General features: G+C 47.3%; 1 protein-coding gene across 1 annotated transcript; it reads right to left on the bottom strand.

The window, feature by feature from the left end:
- Nucleotides 1-10,532: 10,532 nt before the first annotated feature.
- On the bottom strand, nt 10,533-11,420 carry LOC136519495 (germin-like protein 5-1). Its single transcript, XM_066512883.1, has one exon. It carries the CDS (start codon nt 11,334-11,336, stop codon nt 10,929-10,931), a length of 408 nt encoding a protein of 135 aa, XP_066368980.1. The 5' UTR covers nt 11,337-11,420; the 3' UTR covers nt 10,533-10,928.
- Nucleotides 11,421-16,680: the final 5,260 nt, after the last annotated feature.

The raw sequence follows: 16,680 nt of genomic DNA, 5'->3' as shown, positions 1-16,680 counted from the left end.
TTTGGCTCGTTTGTCTGGACTGCCCAGTAAGCCATGTTGACATATCAAGCTGACAGGAAATGTTATTCAATAATATTCCAAATACTTGGCAAGGAATGGCGAGATGTGCTTCTCGTGAGCAGAAGAAGGAAAGCAAATTTGTGCATGCACACGATTAATTGAAGGAGAGGCATGAAGTCCAGATGTTGCTTGGTCCTCACGTGGAAATAAAGGAAAAGTAAGAGAAGCTAGTTTATTCCTATTTGCTTCAGTTGGTATACGAATATATGCTGCTAATGCCTGGTACGTGCACAAAGGAAACAAGAAAGGATCAGGAAGGAGAGAGTTTGGCTTTAATACTTGAGGAAGGAAATACTTTAATATTATTTGGCTGGGCTACACAAGGAAATTAAAATATATTTGAATGGACACGTAAAGTTTCTTAAACCTCGATGGTGTACGTGCACGAAGAAAGGGGAAGCTAGCAGGATCGGGAGTTGGCTTGTATGTATGTGAAGACTAGCCGCCACATATAACATGCTGATTTCCACGTGATCGGGAAAGATTTGGGCCAAGGACCCCTGGCCGTATTAGTGCTGGACTTACCATGCATAGCCGAATCAGTTAGGGAATATAGATTTGTTTTTATATTCGGCTTGTATGTAAAGAAACCACCCGTGCATGTATGTACGAGAGTCCTGCTCTGTATCGCCGAAGATCAGACATCCCTATAAATATAAAGGGTTACGGCAAATTATAAGACACACAATCAATTCAATATAAGTTACTTACCTTTTTTTTTTTTTTTGGCTCTGGCCACCCCTTAGGAGTAGTAGTAGAGTAGATCTCGACGAGTTCTTCAGCAAGCAGGGCTGCATCGGTCTGGCCGACCTCTGGCTTGTCTGTAAGTACCGTCATGGCTTATATTTCTGTTCAAGTACAGCTGCATCGATCCGGTCGACCTCCACTGCTCAAACTAGATTAAGGTCAAGTTATCGGCTCTATTTAAGGGTGGCGTCCTTCGGATAGATTCATTAAGTTACCAATATTACTTATTGCTTTCATTATTTATTTAATTACAACAATATCACTTCGCCTGAGTGGGATTGATCTAGATCGGCCTTATATCCTGTTTACCCATCGTTTATTAATCTAAATTGATCTAATCTGCACTTTAAACGATGCGTTATGTTTTATCGGTTGTTTTACGTCAATCTTGATCGTATATAGTGTGCGGTTAAGGCATGTCTGGTCTTGAATATATCTATTAGCTAACGAGAACCGTTACATGGCATGTTATCACAGCCTGTGTGATTCTGCCTTACACTTCACTGTTAGCCCGTGGAGTGGGGATCGTTATTTGGTACATCTGTTCCTGATAGGGCATGACTTTAACTGTGCGCTATGCCTGAATCGGCTGTTTTAGCTGATATCAAGTGTTTTCACATATGCAGTTCACGTCATGAGACCGTTGAAGTAAAGATAGGTTGAAAGATGTGTTAGCCCCATGATCTTATTATTGTATTATGGACTGCATGATTCTGCTTCATGCCCCACTGATATTAGTAATAAGTTAGGGTCGTCGAATTTATCGCTGTTTCTACGGCCTGCATGGTTCTGCCTCATGCCCTACTGGTCACGACGATAGATGAGATCTAATATGTTCATTAGATTTATCTCTATTATATGGTTAAATGATGATGATCTGTTCCTTTTATATAAAAAGGGATTCAGTTACTTGCAGTCATTGGCTTAGCATAAACTGATTATTGTTGACATCCTATTGACATTGACTAATATTTGTCTAAATAATGATATTCATCCTGAATGATAACCGATTTTTTCTTCCTCAACCCCATGAGGTTTAACTGATTCATTTTTATGAGTATGCTGGAATCGACTATTTAGTCGATTTCCTTCCACATCGGCTCTCAGAGCCGCACATTCGGGACTGTCTGGTAACACCAGCATGTTCCGCCTTAAATTACTGATTAGCTTTCTCTCCTTGTCAATTGAAGGGTCAAAATGACTGGCACATCTCGGGAGGAGTGCGTAGGATAGAGAATCCCTGCGTCGAAGCTAGGTGGATCTCTAGGTCCATCGAACGGACCCTTCCGGCTTGCTCGTGTGCCTCGGCACGGGACGAAATTTCGTGCCGACACACGTTTGGCACGCCCGGTGGGACCACAATCATTTGATTAGAATTCTGACCAATTAATCACTTTTCCTTGCTGGGATCGATTAATCAATTCGGTTAATTGTTTGAGCTATCGGAACTATTTTAGGAACATTGATCTATATTGCTAAGATTTGCCACCGCCCCAAGTTTGCAGGATAATTCTTCTATACGTGTCATCTGCATGGGGCTGGTTGTAGCGTATGGTGACACATTGACACCCCAATTAATAAGCTCAAGAAGATCAAAAGCGACAGTAACTCCTTCACCTTCATCGGCTGCTCACATAGTTGGCTGCTCATATCTATCGGATGTTCACGTCCGCCGGCTTCAAGAAAGTTTGGGTTATCAATGTTGCCAGCTAAAATAGAATGCTTTGCTTGCATACCCACATACAGCAAGATGATACTATTTTGGACCCAAGGAATTAATATGGCCACAGAAGCCGATGACACACAACTAAAACAGAAGGTGATTGCAAAAGCCGACGAGAACATGCCCACAAAAGCCGATCACACAAATATGCATTAGCGCCAAGACCAAATATACAGAGATCAAGCTAAGAAGAAATAGCAGCCATATCTCCATGGTTAGGAAGGACTTTATACTAATTAATTATTCGGCTAGCACTTCTATCAGTTTCAAGACCGGAAAGAGGCAAGTCGCAACCCAAAAATTGGAATATGTTATTAAAACAATGTTGATGATCCGGTGATTAAAGTAGAAGTTGTTGGGACATCTGGAAATAGCCGATGCAGTCAACTACGTGGGAAATAAACTGCACTAGTGGGAAAACAGAAATAGTTACCAGAAGACGCTGCGAAAAGGAATATGCTATTGGCTTAGTTTCATCAGTTACTGTTGATGAAACGCACCCTAAGAACAAATAGCAGGGGGCAAGGACAAGTCCTGCAAACAGCAGAGGGGTAAGGTCAAGATCAAGTGACAGGGGGGCAACCAGTACCATAGCTGCAGTCACCAGGTGCCCCTGTCACGCAGGCAACTCAGCTTCCTACTCTACAAAACCCAGATGTATTTAGTCCAGCAGCCAACCTCATCAGCTACCCAACATGATTGTGCAATGGCCGGCTCAGGTGAGATTCAATGCTTCCTACTAGATGCCTCAGTCGAAATTTTTTTTTGTTCAGCCTGTTCGCTTGCTCGTAAACGATCGTAAATTTCCAGTCGGGAACAGTGTTTTTCTCTCACACCAAACCAGCCAGCAGTAAATAATCCACGATACGATACGGCCTTCCGAACAGGCTGTTAGTGGTCGGCACATCAACCAGACTTGGGTTCGTTCAGGCGGCATTAATTTGCTACTGCTAAGGTAGTGTTTAGTTCCCTTTTATTTTGCAAAATTTTTCAAGATTCCCCGTCACATCGAATCTTCGGAAGCATGCATGAAGCATTAAATATAAATAAAAAATGAAACTAATTACACAGTTTAGACGAAATTCACGAGACGAATCTTTTAAGCCTAATTAGACTATGATTGGATACTAATTGCCAAATAACAACGAAAGTGCTACAGTACCATTTCGCCAAAAATTTCGACACTAAACAAGGCCTAATTTGACCGTAAGCGTCAAGCAGACAATGAAGGCAAGCTATCTGCTTCGACTCTGTTCATCCAAAATGGATCTATAGGTTGCAGCAGAGATTAAAAGCAAAATCAGAAGTCTCACGGACAAAGTCAGCTGGCCAAGGAAGAGTCCAGAGAAGAATTAAATAATCAGTTTAGAATTTAGTTGCCGATGAACTATCTGCTCCCCAAGACAACGAGATCCCGGCCGTTCAGGAGGAAAATGCAATTATTATTCAACCTATCGCTTCTGTCGGCCTTAGCTTCGAGAATAAAAGAAGTTAAATAACTTGAAGATTCTCAAAGATATACTACAAGCGACTTCACGTCCGCTGCGTGTGCATGTTTGGAATATACTAGTTAAGGGATTAAGGAAAAACTACACACGGAAAGCAGCGTTGGATAACGGGACTACTCATACGTGATGTCCAATAGCTGAACCAAGCATTCGACCAATGACGACGAGGAGGAAGTTGATCGGCAAGGACTTTTGAGTTCTCTCAAGTATAAGGAAAGAAAGCAAGATGATTACAAGAGATACATCTGCATACTTACCGTAGTTGGACACGGTTCGTCAATGAAGTGCGTCATCAGAAGCTTCCCACCTCCATCGGCTCATCATTAGTTTCATGGGCCCTCCTTTACATGATGATCAGACATCAAGCTGATGGATTCATTGAGGCCGATGGAGTTATTTTTAATACCAGGTACATAGCTGATACAAGTTGTTTTCATCGGCTGGATGACAAGGAGACAAGCCGATAACATGCATAGCTAGTGAAGCCTACGGGGTCTTTTACTATAAACGACCAAGATGTCACCAAGGAAATAAATCAGGAAGGTGATTATTTGTTGTATAACGAAGACGACCATACCTCTCGAATATATTTTGAATTTATAATTCATATAATATAGCTGGACATAAGTTTTGTTTGGCTGGGGGGCCACGTGCCAAGAAGAAATATAAAACGGAGCATCCTTATTGACTAGCGTAGTGCAATCAGGCCAAGCAATAGAAAGAAAAATTCTTCACTGGTAGGAGGTCCACCTCAACACCATTGGTAATCGTCTCATCAGACTTCACTGCACTGCCAAAGTGTGCATCATGGTCAGTTTCTACAGAAAGAAATATTTATATATCATCAAGAGAGCAGCCACAGCCGAATCGGTATCGACTCAGGCTTTCTTATTCACAAAAGAAGGTGCAAATCCAAGATTTCCATAACCAGAAAAGCAGGCCATCTCAATTGGCCCTGAATCTTTCTGTTGTTACTACTACTGAGCCGATTGCTTAAGGCCCCGGCGAGCAAAGAACGTGGAAGAGTGTGGTCTGTAACGCGATGAATGCTACTCATTGTTGTCCACACGGAGTCTCGTCGACACGGCGGGCGAAACTCAGCCGCACCATGTCCTATACGTTCATATCCTTCTTGGAGCAGTACAGCAGCGCCGACATCAGCAATCTGTTCGAGCCGACCGCCACCATGGCCAAACCTGTCGGCCGATTCTCGGCATCTACCGCTGCGCCTCTCAGACGGCTCAATATGAAACCCCGCTCCGACATGGTCGACGGCCGCTCCATTCGCAACAAGATAGAAGCTGGCGAAAGAAGGGTTCTATGAGCTCGCGCTCAGCGAGGTCATGTCCGACGGCAGCAAGGGCATCAGCACCATCATTACCATCTCCAAGGACCGCGTGAAGCCATCGCCGACGTCCGACATGTGGAAACTCAAGAGGGCCTTCAACACGGGAGTCATGCCCAACACCCACATGGCGCTCGCCACGGCGCAAAGGACGCTGCACGGTATCAAGATCACCACCACCTCTGACCTCTTTAGCGATAACCAAGGCTACCGTGAGCTGTTGGAGCTCGCCAAGCAGGCTGCAAATTGCGCCTAGGTGGCCAAGCTCAAGGGGCTGCACATGTTCAATCAAGTCCATCATCAAGCTCAAGGGCCTCGATGTTGAAACCATTCAGCAGAGCCACGCCGTGTGAACTCAATTCAGGCATTAAAGCCGATGGTTTTTTTCTGTGATGATTAAACTCCATCAGTTCAAGGAGGCAGAGGTCTGGAGGCAGCCTATTGCATTCATCCTTATTTATACGAGAAAGGAACCAGAGAGCAACTAGAATTCGTGCTCCCTCACCTCCATCATCAGCTCGGTTCTGTGCTTCCACATTTAGCATAGAGCCGATAGCAGATGAACGACGACGATGGCATTCGTAAGCCCGCCTGAGTACCTGGTGATCGCAGGGTGTGACATCGACGATGCAAAAACTGACGAAGGAGGTGTAGATCGCATCGGGACAGCGCTGCACGCATTTGACATCTTCCCCATCAACTACACGTTTGAGTGCCTCTTCTGTTATGCCAAATTCATCTCCCCACGCGACAAGCTGTCCCAGCACGTAACGAGCTGATCAAGGACGTTATGGTGACTGGAGTAAGAACTTCTACTAAAAGCCAATCCTTGTTAGGTAAAAAAAGCCTAACTGATCGGCTCAGCTTCCTCTACCAAGATGATGACAGATTTGAGATAGATCAATACCTACTCAAGAGCCGATGCATTAAACTTTCATCGGCCCCTGGTTCTTCCGTATGAAAAAAAATTACTTGACATGGACGGTATAAGATAAACCTGAGCATACTCACTGCAGAAATCAGATCGGAGCAGGAGCATATTTTAAAGTGGCTGATACATATCTGAAACCGGCTTCTGACAGAAGTAAATAGCCGATAGGCTGAGATATTCTTTTATGATTACCTCACCATCGGCTAAATAGTTTTGAGCAGTAAATTTACATACCCCGTGCTCAAGTTCATGGCGAAGGAGTTGAGCTAACGAAGATGATAGCCGATCAACAAAGATATCGGCTCTAATTATTCTTGTTGCAGACCCACAGGCCGATCGTACTAGCAAGGATACCCTCTTCCCGTGACATTGCCAGAGACTGTTGATTGGGATTCATCTATTGATCGATCTAAGAATTCGGCTCGTGGAAGGATTCGTATGTATGTTTTTGATTAAAGTAATCGGTCAGTGTTTGAATTACCATACACCGTTGTTGCTGCCTGCTACACGTCATCATGCGGGAGCCGGAGTTAGCTACGTATTTTGCTCAGAGAAATCCAACAGATCGATTCTAGCACATGGAGATCGGCTATCCTGAAGTGGAATCAGCTGAGATGTGCAACGTGCGAAGAAGAACAAAGATGGAAATATGAACGAGGATCTAACATGGAGATAAGAAAGGTGTTCTACACGGGTTAACTATCTGGCAACTTCAAGCAATTTATGCGAGTCATACGTCAATGGGGCTTCAAGCTGATGATATCTATACGTGTTTGCATCCGCCGGCCGTAAATCAGAAGGGTTAAGAATATTATTTTCAGTTCTGTATATGGCAGCACTGCAGAAGTATACAAGGATTCTATATGTAACAGCCGATAAGCGCACTGATAAAAGCATCATTATAAAAAAAATGGGTCCCAAGCAAAAGCATTTATCGGCTCAGAATGAGGAGCGTACATGCCCTTCTATGCTTGGCTCGCATATTATTCTTTAGTCCTTACTTTTTCTATCACTTGTGAACAATCTATCATAGGAAAAACATGTTATCTAAGTAGTTGATGAATAAGATATGGTATGATGAAAGAAACCTTACTTCTTTTTGCAAAGGACTTGGAAAATTTTCTTACAAAAAAAATCAAAATCAATAGCTTGTCTCCTTAATGATATTGAATTTCCTACCAAGGCCATATATTAGTCTCATTAAGAACCTTCCACATAAGCTGTTTGCTCTGTGTTGAGTTTTGTAAGTCTTGTTGACCCTTGTTGAGAGATTTATCATGTTCTCAAGATCAAGATCACGTACATGCCACATATATGTGCTGCTTCCATACAGGAAGTACGCAAAAACATATTTTTCGTCCACCTCAAAATGTTCTGCTTCTACACTGAGAGAAGACAAAAATATGTTTGTTAGGGTTTTATCAGAATAAATGCTCCAAGTTTTTTATAATATTTCTCTCAAAAGTTTGTTGTAAAAAGAGACATGGGTTATGCAAAAAAAAAGAGATACAAAAGAAGTCCAAAATAAATTAAAAAAGGGGAAAAAGAAAAGTTGAGAAAAAGATAGCACATGTTCTCGCAAAAATATTCCATAAGAGAGAAATATATTTAAAGGAGCATAGTAGAATTAGGTTGGCCACCAAATATTCCACGCACATGTACATTTTGATCTAAGAGTATTACACTTCTCTCCTCGGATCTCGGATTTGTCCTTACAATATATGCAAGGTAAGTATGCTACATATTTTATCCCTACCTAAATTCCACATAAGCGTTTTAGAAGTTGGATGAAAAGAGGCAAAACAATGCCTTGGTGAGGAACTATACACATTGAGCGATCTGAGAGAATCATTTGAGGAGCAAAGCTATGTTTTAAATTAAAAATCTTTCAAAAAACCTAAGTTTTCTGAGTAGAAGTGAGGATGACTGGATTCTAATCCGTTCCATTCTTCAACCACCCAAGATAGTGTGATAAACACTTCAAAGTTCACATGTGTAGGTGAGGTTTGGAATAAAGTAATATTGCAGCTAGTAAATTCATCGGCTCTTTGAGAGAAAACCATCAGATCAAAATAGTTCGAAGCATGAAAATTCATACTCTGAATAAGGGGGCATATGTTAACACCAAAATTTAATAATTTTATTGCCTATCGAGTCTACCCAAGTAAGCCGATATTTATGAAGAGACTTTCGGCTCGTTTGTCTGGACTGCCCAGTAAGCCATGTTGACATATCAAGCTGACAGGAAATGTTATTCAATAATATTCCAAATAGGAATGGCGAGATGTGCTTCACGTGAGTAGAAGAAGGAAAGCAAATTCGTGCATGCACACGGTTAATTGAAGAGTCTTTTATTTGTATGCCATTAAAAAAGATGGTCTAATCGTCTATATCCCTAAAAAGTTCGATCTATCGTCAATGTCTAAGCTCGAAAAACTTTTCTCTCTCACGCCATTCTGTCACTAACGATGTGAAATATGGGTGGCAAAGGACTTGAATACCCCTGGAACTTTTGTTTCTCATGTGCCACTGCCTTCTGTTATTAACTTTTGTTTCTCATGCTACTATATGTAGTGTACAGTATACTACGTACTCTACTCGGGCCATCGGCGACAACAAAATTAGTATTTACTAAACCATGCAGATCATATGCAGCTTGCAGCGTGATAATCCAAATTAAAGAAGAGCGACAACAAAACCATGCTAAGATGGTAAATTATAAAGGTAGTTGTTGTAGTAATATTAATGCGGTTTAAACAAAACCTCCCAGATGATTGGGCCAGTACAAAGCAGACTACCTTTTGTTGTTGTTTTTTTCAAATCAAATCTGTTATCTTAGTATTTCGCCAATAAATCAAGCCACCATATTCGCCAAGATGACTTAGAAACTATAAGATTAATCGGAAAGTGAAGAAAAACCCTCACCAATGAATTTTATGATGGTCGAACGGTTTAGATTAAACCAAAAAAATCCATCGGGCCGACGTCGAGTGTGCCGTAGAGCACGAAGACGAGCTCGGTGGCGCGCGGGTGCGTGTGCGGCGGGTTGAGCCCGCCTGGCGCGTAGTCGATGCGGGACAGCGAGACGGTGGGGGAAGGTGGCATACGCTCCGTGCTCACCATGGGCTCGCTCGTCGCTCCCTCCGGGAACGAGGTAAAATCTCGTTCAGTTTCAGCTCATGTTTGTTCTACATCTGCTTCGGTTGTCTGTCCCTCTAGGCCACCCCCCCCCCCCCCCCCCCCCCCCCCCCGTTTTCTGGTAGTAGTGATTTGACTTTTGAGTAGATCGATATAGTAAGGTTCATCGCTGTTCTTCTCCTTCAGTTTCTTTTACTCGTACGTTTGATCTAAAACACACCTAAGTTAGGAAGGTTTGGTATATGTGAAACGAGCAGTATGTTTTCAGATTTCTCGCTCCTCTTTTGGTATGTTGAAATCATGTGTACGTGTGCAACCTTGCTTCATAGAAAGGATTTGGCACATGCAAATAAAAGTTAAGATACATCTAATAGGAGATCGATAACACACACAAAAAACATGCTAATAGGCTAATATAGCCATATTTTGTGTGGCATGCAAGTATAAACTTAGTTAGACAACGGATCCTAGTTAATCAAGATATTGCTTTTGAGGGCTTCAGATTTAAAGTTTAACACTGTTTAAAGTTTGGTCTCCAATAGACTTATCAGACTCTTGGTGGTTGAGCTTTATATAAAATTCTACTTTAGTATGGTTTGGGAACAGGGATCTTAAAGCTAAATGTAACACGTACTGATGTGAGCCTTTACCTAGAAGTGTGGCATCATTATCGCGTACAAGCTCATCTTTGTTCAGCTAAAGATGTGAGCCTGTACAGTTTCATCAGAATTGTGCCACGCGTAATATATGCGCGTCCAAACTCATCTTTCTTTGTTCAGCGGAAAAATCGATCATATATTTTTTAATCTCGCCTCTAACAACATCACACGTGCTCATGTTGGGACCTCTCTAAACTTCCACGTACGTCCTCCCTTTATAACCTGTACGTGAAATCGAACCAGAATATATGCACCATTATTTGTGTTGTACTTTTGCTTTTAGAACCGTTCAGTTCATTCTGTTCCCACGTACGACAAGAACCAGAATCGCACTGTGCAGATTGAGCTTACTTAATCGTAATACATGGTATTGCAGTCATTCTTTATAGGAGCATTTTCTTTTCGAAATGATGAAATCCATGTTTCCACTTCTCTGTTGCTCATGTGAATTATCATGATCAAAACACCGAAGGTGTCGTCTTCCTGCTGGCAGGTTCAGTTTGCAGAGATCGACGGCAAGATCATCGGCCTCTACTTCGCGGCGAACTGGTACCCGAAATGCGAGGCTTTCACCCCGGTGCTGGCTTCGAGGTCGTGCTGGTGTCGTGCGACGAGGAACGGCCGTCGTTCGAGCGGTTCCACCGAACCATGCCGTGGCCCGCCGTGCCTTTCGGCGACCTCCGCTGCAAGAAGCGCCTCAGCGAGAGGTTCCAGGTGGAGGGCATCCCACGCCTGGTGGTGCTTGCTCCGGACGGCGCGGTTGTTCACCCGGACGCCGCCGACCTCGTGCACCGCTACGGCGAGCGGGCGTTCCCGTTCACGGCCGCGAGGGTGGCGGAGCTGGAGGCAGATGACCAGCGCAAGTACGCGTCCCAGACGCTGGAGATGCCATCGGGCCGACGTCGAGTGTGCCGTAGAGCACGAAGACGAGCTCGGTGGCGCGCGGGTGCGTGTGCGGCGGGTTGAGCCCGCCTGGCGCGTAGTCGATGCGGGACAGCGAGACGCCCAGCGTGTTCAGCCCCGGGACCTTCTCCACGTTGGCGCCTGTGACGACGGAGCCGGACGTGGTGTTGGTGGCGCCCGGCTTCGCCAGGATGCTCGAGAAGAAGTCGTCGGCGGTGGCGGACGCCTTGCACGGGAACCCGTTCACCTTCACCTCTGCAAGCGTGGCAATGTCGTCGGCCAGAAGGCAGTGGCACATGAGAAACAAAAGTTCTAGGGGCATTCAAGTCCTTTGCCACCCATATTTCACACCGTTAGTGACAGAATGGCGTGAGAGAGAAAAGTTTTTCGAGCTTGGACACTGACGATAGATCGAACTTTTTAGGGACATAGACGATTAGACCATCTTTTTTAATGGCATACAAGTAAAAGACTCTTAATTGAAGGAGAGGCATGAAGTCTAGATGTTGCTTGGTCCTCACGTGGAAATAAAGGAAAAGTAAGAGAAGCTAGTTTATTCCTATTTGCTTCAGTTGGTATACGAATATATGCTGCTAGTGCTTGGTACGTGCACAAAGGGAACAAGAAAGGATCAGGAAGGAGAGAGTTCGGCTTTAATACTTGAGGAAGGAAATACTTTAATATTGTTTGGCTGGGGTACACAAGGAAATTAAAATATATTTGAATGGAGACGTAAAGTTTCTTAAACCTCGATGGTGTACGTGCACGAAGAAAGGGGAAGCTAGCAGGATTGGGAGTTGGCCTGTATGTACGTGAAGACTAGCCGCCACATATAACATGCTGATTTTCACGTGATCGGGAAAGATTTGGGCCAAGGACCCCTGGCCGTATTAGTGCTGGACTTCCCATGCATAGCTGAATCAGTTAGGGAATATATATTTGTTTTATATTCGGCTTGTATGTAAAGAAACCTTCCGTGCATGTATGTACGAGAGTCCTGCTCTGTATCGTCGAAGACCAGGCATCCCTATAAATATAAAGAGTTACGGCAAATGGTAAGACACACAATCAATCCAATACAAGTTACTTTTTTTTTTTTTTTGCTCTGGCCACCCCTTAGGAGTAGGAGTAGAGTAGATCTCGGTGAGTTCTTCAGCGAGTAGGGCTGCATCGGTTCGACCGACCTCCGACTTGTCTGTTAGTACCGTCATGGCTTATACTTCTGTTCGTACAGCTGCATCGATCTGGCCGACCTCCACTGCGACTCTAGTATAAGCTAGTTATCGACTCTTGTTTAGTTCAAGTATGGCTGCATCGATCCGGTCGACCTCCACTGCTCGAACTAGATTAAGGTCAAGTTATCGACTAATATTTGTCTAAATAATGATATTCATCCTAAATGATAACCAAGTTTTTCTTCCACAACCCGATAAGCTTTAACTGATTTATTCTTATGAGTATGCTGGAATCGACTATTTAGTCGATTTCCTTCCACATCGGCTCTCAGAGCCGCACATTCGGGACTATCTGGCAACACCGGCATGTTCCACCTTAAATTATTGATTAGATTTATCTCCTTGTCAATGGCAGGGTCAAATTGACTGACACGTCTCAGGAGGAGTGCGCAAGATCGATAATCCATGCGTTGAAGCTAGGCGAATCTCCAACTCCATCGAGCAGACCCTTCTAGCTTGCTCGTGTGCCCCGGCACGGGATAAAATTTCGTGCCGACAAACGCATTCCTCTCCAGGACAACCTACGAGTCTCTGATCCACAAGCTTGGCTGCCTGAAGCCCCGTACCACCCGCGACCTGCTCGACATTGCCACGAACCACGCCTCTAGCGAGGAGGCGGTCGGAGCGGTCTTCAACAGAGGCCGGGACAATTGCAAGGCCAAGCACGAGGATTAGGATGAGGGCCCCTCCATGCAATGGGGCAAAAAGAACAAGAACGATCGGCGTCGATCGGCCAACCCCGTGTTGGTTGCCGTGGCTGATCGCATGGGCAAGCAGCCCCAGCAGGGCCTCCCTGACCACTTCAACGAGCTCATGGAGAGCTCGTGCACCAACCACGCCTACCCCGTCAAGCACCTCTACAAGGACTGCGAGCTCCTCAAGCGCTTTCTGCGATAGGCCGACGGGCCGAAGGAAGGAAAAGACAAGGAGGCAGCAGCCAAGAAAGGAGGCGTAGCGGTCAAGGATCCGGATGACTGAAGGTCCCTATATGGCGACCGAGGTGATTCGACCGGGTGCCCACAGACTGAAGGACGACAACGACAACGTTCTCACCAACACTTGGAACAGCGAACAACTACATCGTTTCTTCCCCTAAAATTCGGTCTTACCATTTTTTACTTAACGCTTGCTCCTATAAAGCGCCCTGACCCGAACGCTTTCGGCCCGGGTCGCTCAGGGGGCTCCACGGGGGTGCAATACCACCTCTTTTTTTATTATCATATGGTAAATACCTTTTTTACCCAAACAAAAGGGTAGTCCGTTCCTTTAATTACCTTACGTAACTTTGCTTTAAATATTCCGTCGCACCCCGCCTCTACCTACGGTTACAAGCAGCTGAGCCTTACGGGCCACGGGACGAACGGGCAGGTGCGAAAAAAGAAAGAATAAAAATAAAGTTATGCTAAGGTAAAAATAAGGAACGAACGTGACAAGCTTCCCCGAACGAAGTAGTTGCATCACAAAAACACTTTACACAGGGGGCTCCCCCACGACCTTATCTTTTACATCTGCTAAAGTATTTCTACTCTAAAAACTTCTACTGCGGCTCCCTGATGGCATCGGCTACCGACTCGACCGGCGAGGGTAGGGGCTGCTCATCCTCCGATTGGGCAACGTTCACCTCGATCGGAGGCGGGGCGACGTCCGCTTCTGACCCAGGCTCCACGCCATCCATAGGCTGGGCAACGTCCTCCTGACGCGCTCCTTCGACCATGTCCACACGACGAGCATCCATCACCCAACTTTGCGTGTGGCAGAAATCTCTACCCGAGCGAGTGGATGTCCTCCGTGCTCCAGTCGTCGGCATACCTGCTACAGATGGCGGTGAAGTCCAGGTCCGGGTGGTACGTCGCCACCGAAGTCAACACCCCCGATGTCCCGTAGAACAGCTCGTCAGTGATGAGGGCCCGAACCTCCTTCGGAACCTCCATCAACCGGATGGCGGGCGCGCTGGTACTTGGTGCCGACCCGAAGACCTCCGAGGTGACAAGCTGGGCAACATTACGTATCTGGTCAAGTTCCCCCTCCAGAGCACGTCGCTCTTCAAGGGACTTGGCCAGCGCCTCCGTATTTTGGCCAATCGTCGCCTTGACCGTCTCCAGGTCCCGCTCCAATGACTCCACCTTTCTGCCTAGCTCTGGAAGAAGGACGACAAGCTCAGAAGCAGGCTAAAGAAAAAAAACCAATACACCAAAAGCAGAAAGGGTATGTACCAATGTGGGTATTCTCAAGGATGGAGAGTCCCTCCTGCTGCCGAGTCACCTGCTCGCGCAACCGGGAGTTCAACTCCTCAGTCCCAAGCACCTTGCCCCGGAGCGCAAGCACTTCCTGGTCGGCCTCCGACCGGGCCTTCCGCTCAGACTCCAGGGCCTTCCGCTCTGCCTCTAGGGTCGATAGGGTACTCTAGAGCACCACCTCGGTCTTCGCTAGGGACATCTACAGTGCCACCTCGGTCTTCGTCTGGCGGACCTTCACCGCCTCAAGCCCCCGCTCGGCGGTGATCGCCCGCTCCGCCACGAGCAGCTCCGCCACCCGTGCCCCAGTCACCTCTGCCGATCGGTCTTGGGACTCACGGTGGGCGGACTCCAGCTCACGCTCAAGCTCGGTGACCCGGGCATGCTCCATCCGGAGGAAACGGGACTTGCGGCTCGACATCTCCTCTAGACACTATAAAAACGAGAAGCAAGCATGCTAAGGCAACCGACGAAAGACCAAGGGGTCAAGGACGAACGCAGAAAACTCACCTCTATGATGCGGGGTAGGTCAACCATGATCGCCCGCTGGACGGACTTAACCCGCTCCTAGGCCTCCTCAAGCTTCATCGACAGTTGGGCAAGATCGGACTCCATGGCGAATCCTCTCCCTCCAAGCACATCCCAAAGCTGATCCTTCTGCTCATCCCAAAGGATGAACCGAATCTTCCTCGGGTCCTGGGGACAAGGCCACACCAGGTCGATGGCTCCCAACCCACTAGAAGGTCCAGCTGACGATCCGACCACCGCCAGCTCCTACGACGGCACTGGCGGCTCCACCTCATGACCTGCTTCACCGTCAGAAAGGATCTCCACCACCTCGATTTCACGGGACACCGGCAGGCGTTCTGGCTCCGGCCTAGCCACATCTCCCCCCGACACCTCTAGCTCCGACCAGGAGGGTGAGCCATGTGGCCCTCCTCCCGGCGAGGCAGGGAGCCTGGTCTCCCTCTCCTCTTCCGCCATAGCCAGTGGAGGAGGGGCCGCAAGGGTTACCTCTGATATGGCCTCCGCTGTCACCACCGGGATCGCCACCAACACCATCGCCGCCGCCGCTGCTGTACTGGCGACCGACCCGAGGGGCGCTGCCCCCAGAAGGGAAGGACCCACGGCCACCACTCTGCTCTCCCCGCCGCTCACCACGGCGCGCTGCAAGGTGGGCCTCCAATCCTCCCACACGGGAGTTGGGGCGATGCTCAGCCCCGTCAGCATCTGGCCGCTGTCGAAAAAAATACAGGTCAGTCGCACTCCAGAAAACTCAAAACAGCAAGATCGAAAAGAAATAAAGAAAGGCATACTGGGATGTAAGCGATAGGGCTCTGAAGCCCCGATCAGACGTCAACGGGCCCATCGAGCGAGGACCGCTCCCGGGCCATGACCCACACCCCCACTTCAACCGGGGGGAGTCGACCCAACCGGCTCCTGCTCAGCCCACGAATCACCACGACCTTCTGCTCAGGGCACGCCGACCGAAGCAACTGGCAGGGCATCCTCCCGTTGTGGGTCGTGCGCTAGCGCCAGCCCCGATGACGCGCAGGTGCGAGCCCGCTCCTCCAACCGCTTGGCATGTCCCGCCGCACCTACAGCAGGCGAGGACGAGGCCAGCGACGCCTCCGAAGGGCACGGTGATCGCGTCCGCTTCGCCTCCCGTTCACCAACGGCATCCGTGCTCGCGGCGTGCTTCCTCAGCATGGGAACGACGCCGCGCCTCTCCACCTCCTGCTCACCGCCAGCGAATGCGGCTGTAGGATCGCAACGCTCCATCGAGGTCGCAACGACCTCCTAGCCTTCCTCCTCCTCAGAGAAGATCACGTCATCGCCCACCTCTGCGGGGTCCTCCGACTCGAGCTCTGACTCGACATCGCTCCTATTTTCCCCTGCCCACACACACCGAGCTATCTCCATCTCCTTCTCATGCTTCCTCCGAGCCTCCTCAGCTTTCTTCTTCTTCCTCTCAACCGTCGCCTCCTTCAGGGTGGCTTGCCGAGCCGCGCCCAATGGCCCCTTCGGAAGGTGCGGCCGGGACTTGTAAACGCCAAGTCCCTATGGAATGGATGACTCAAAGTCAGGATACAGGAGAGCAAAAGGGGAAAAGAACACAGAAATAAAGAGAGGGAAGCATACCAGATTGGACTGCTTCGCAGCGTTGAGAGCTCTGGGCTTTCCATCAAGGGTCTCT

Source organism: Miscanthus floridulus, chromosome 18 (assembly GCF_019320115.1).
Source record: "Miscanthus floridulus cultivar M001 chromosome 18, ASM1932011v1, whole genome shotgun sequence".
Lineage (NCBI taxonomy): Eukaryota > Viridiplantae > Streptophyta > Magnoliopsida > Poales > Poaceae > Miscanthus > Miscanthus floridulus.
The sequence above is the reverse complement of the archived record's forward strand: the minus strand, read 5'-3'. Positions and strand labels throughout refer to the sequence as shown.

What these genes read in the sequence shown, in the direction of transcription:
- LOC136519495 (XM_066512883.1), bottom strand. Translation starts at nt 11,336, where the DNA reads ATGCCCCTAGAACTTTTGTTTCTCATGTGCCACTGCCTTCTGGCCGAC.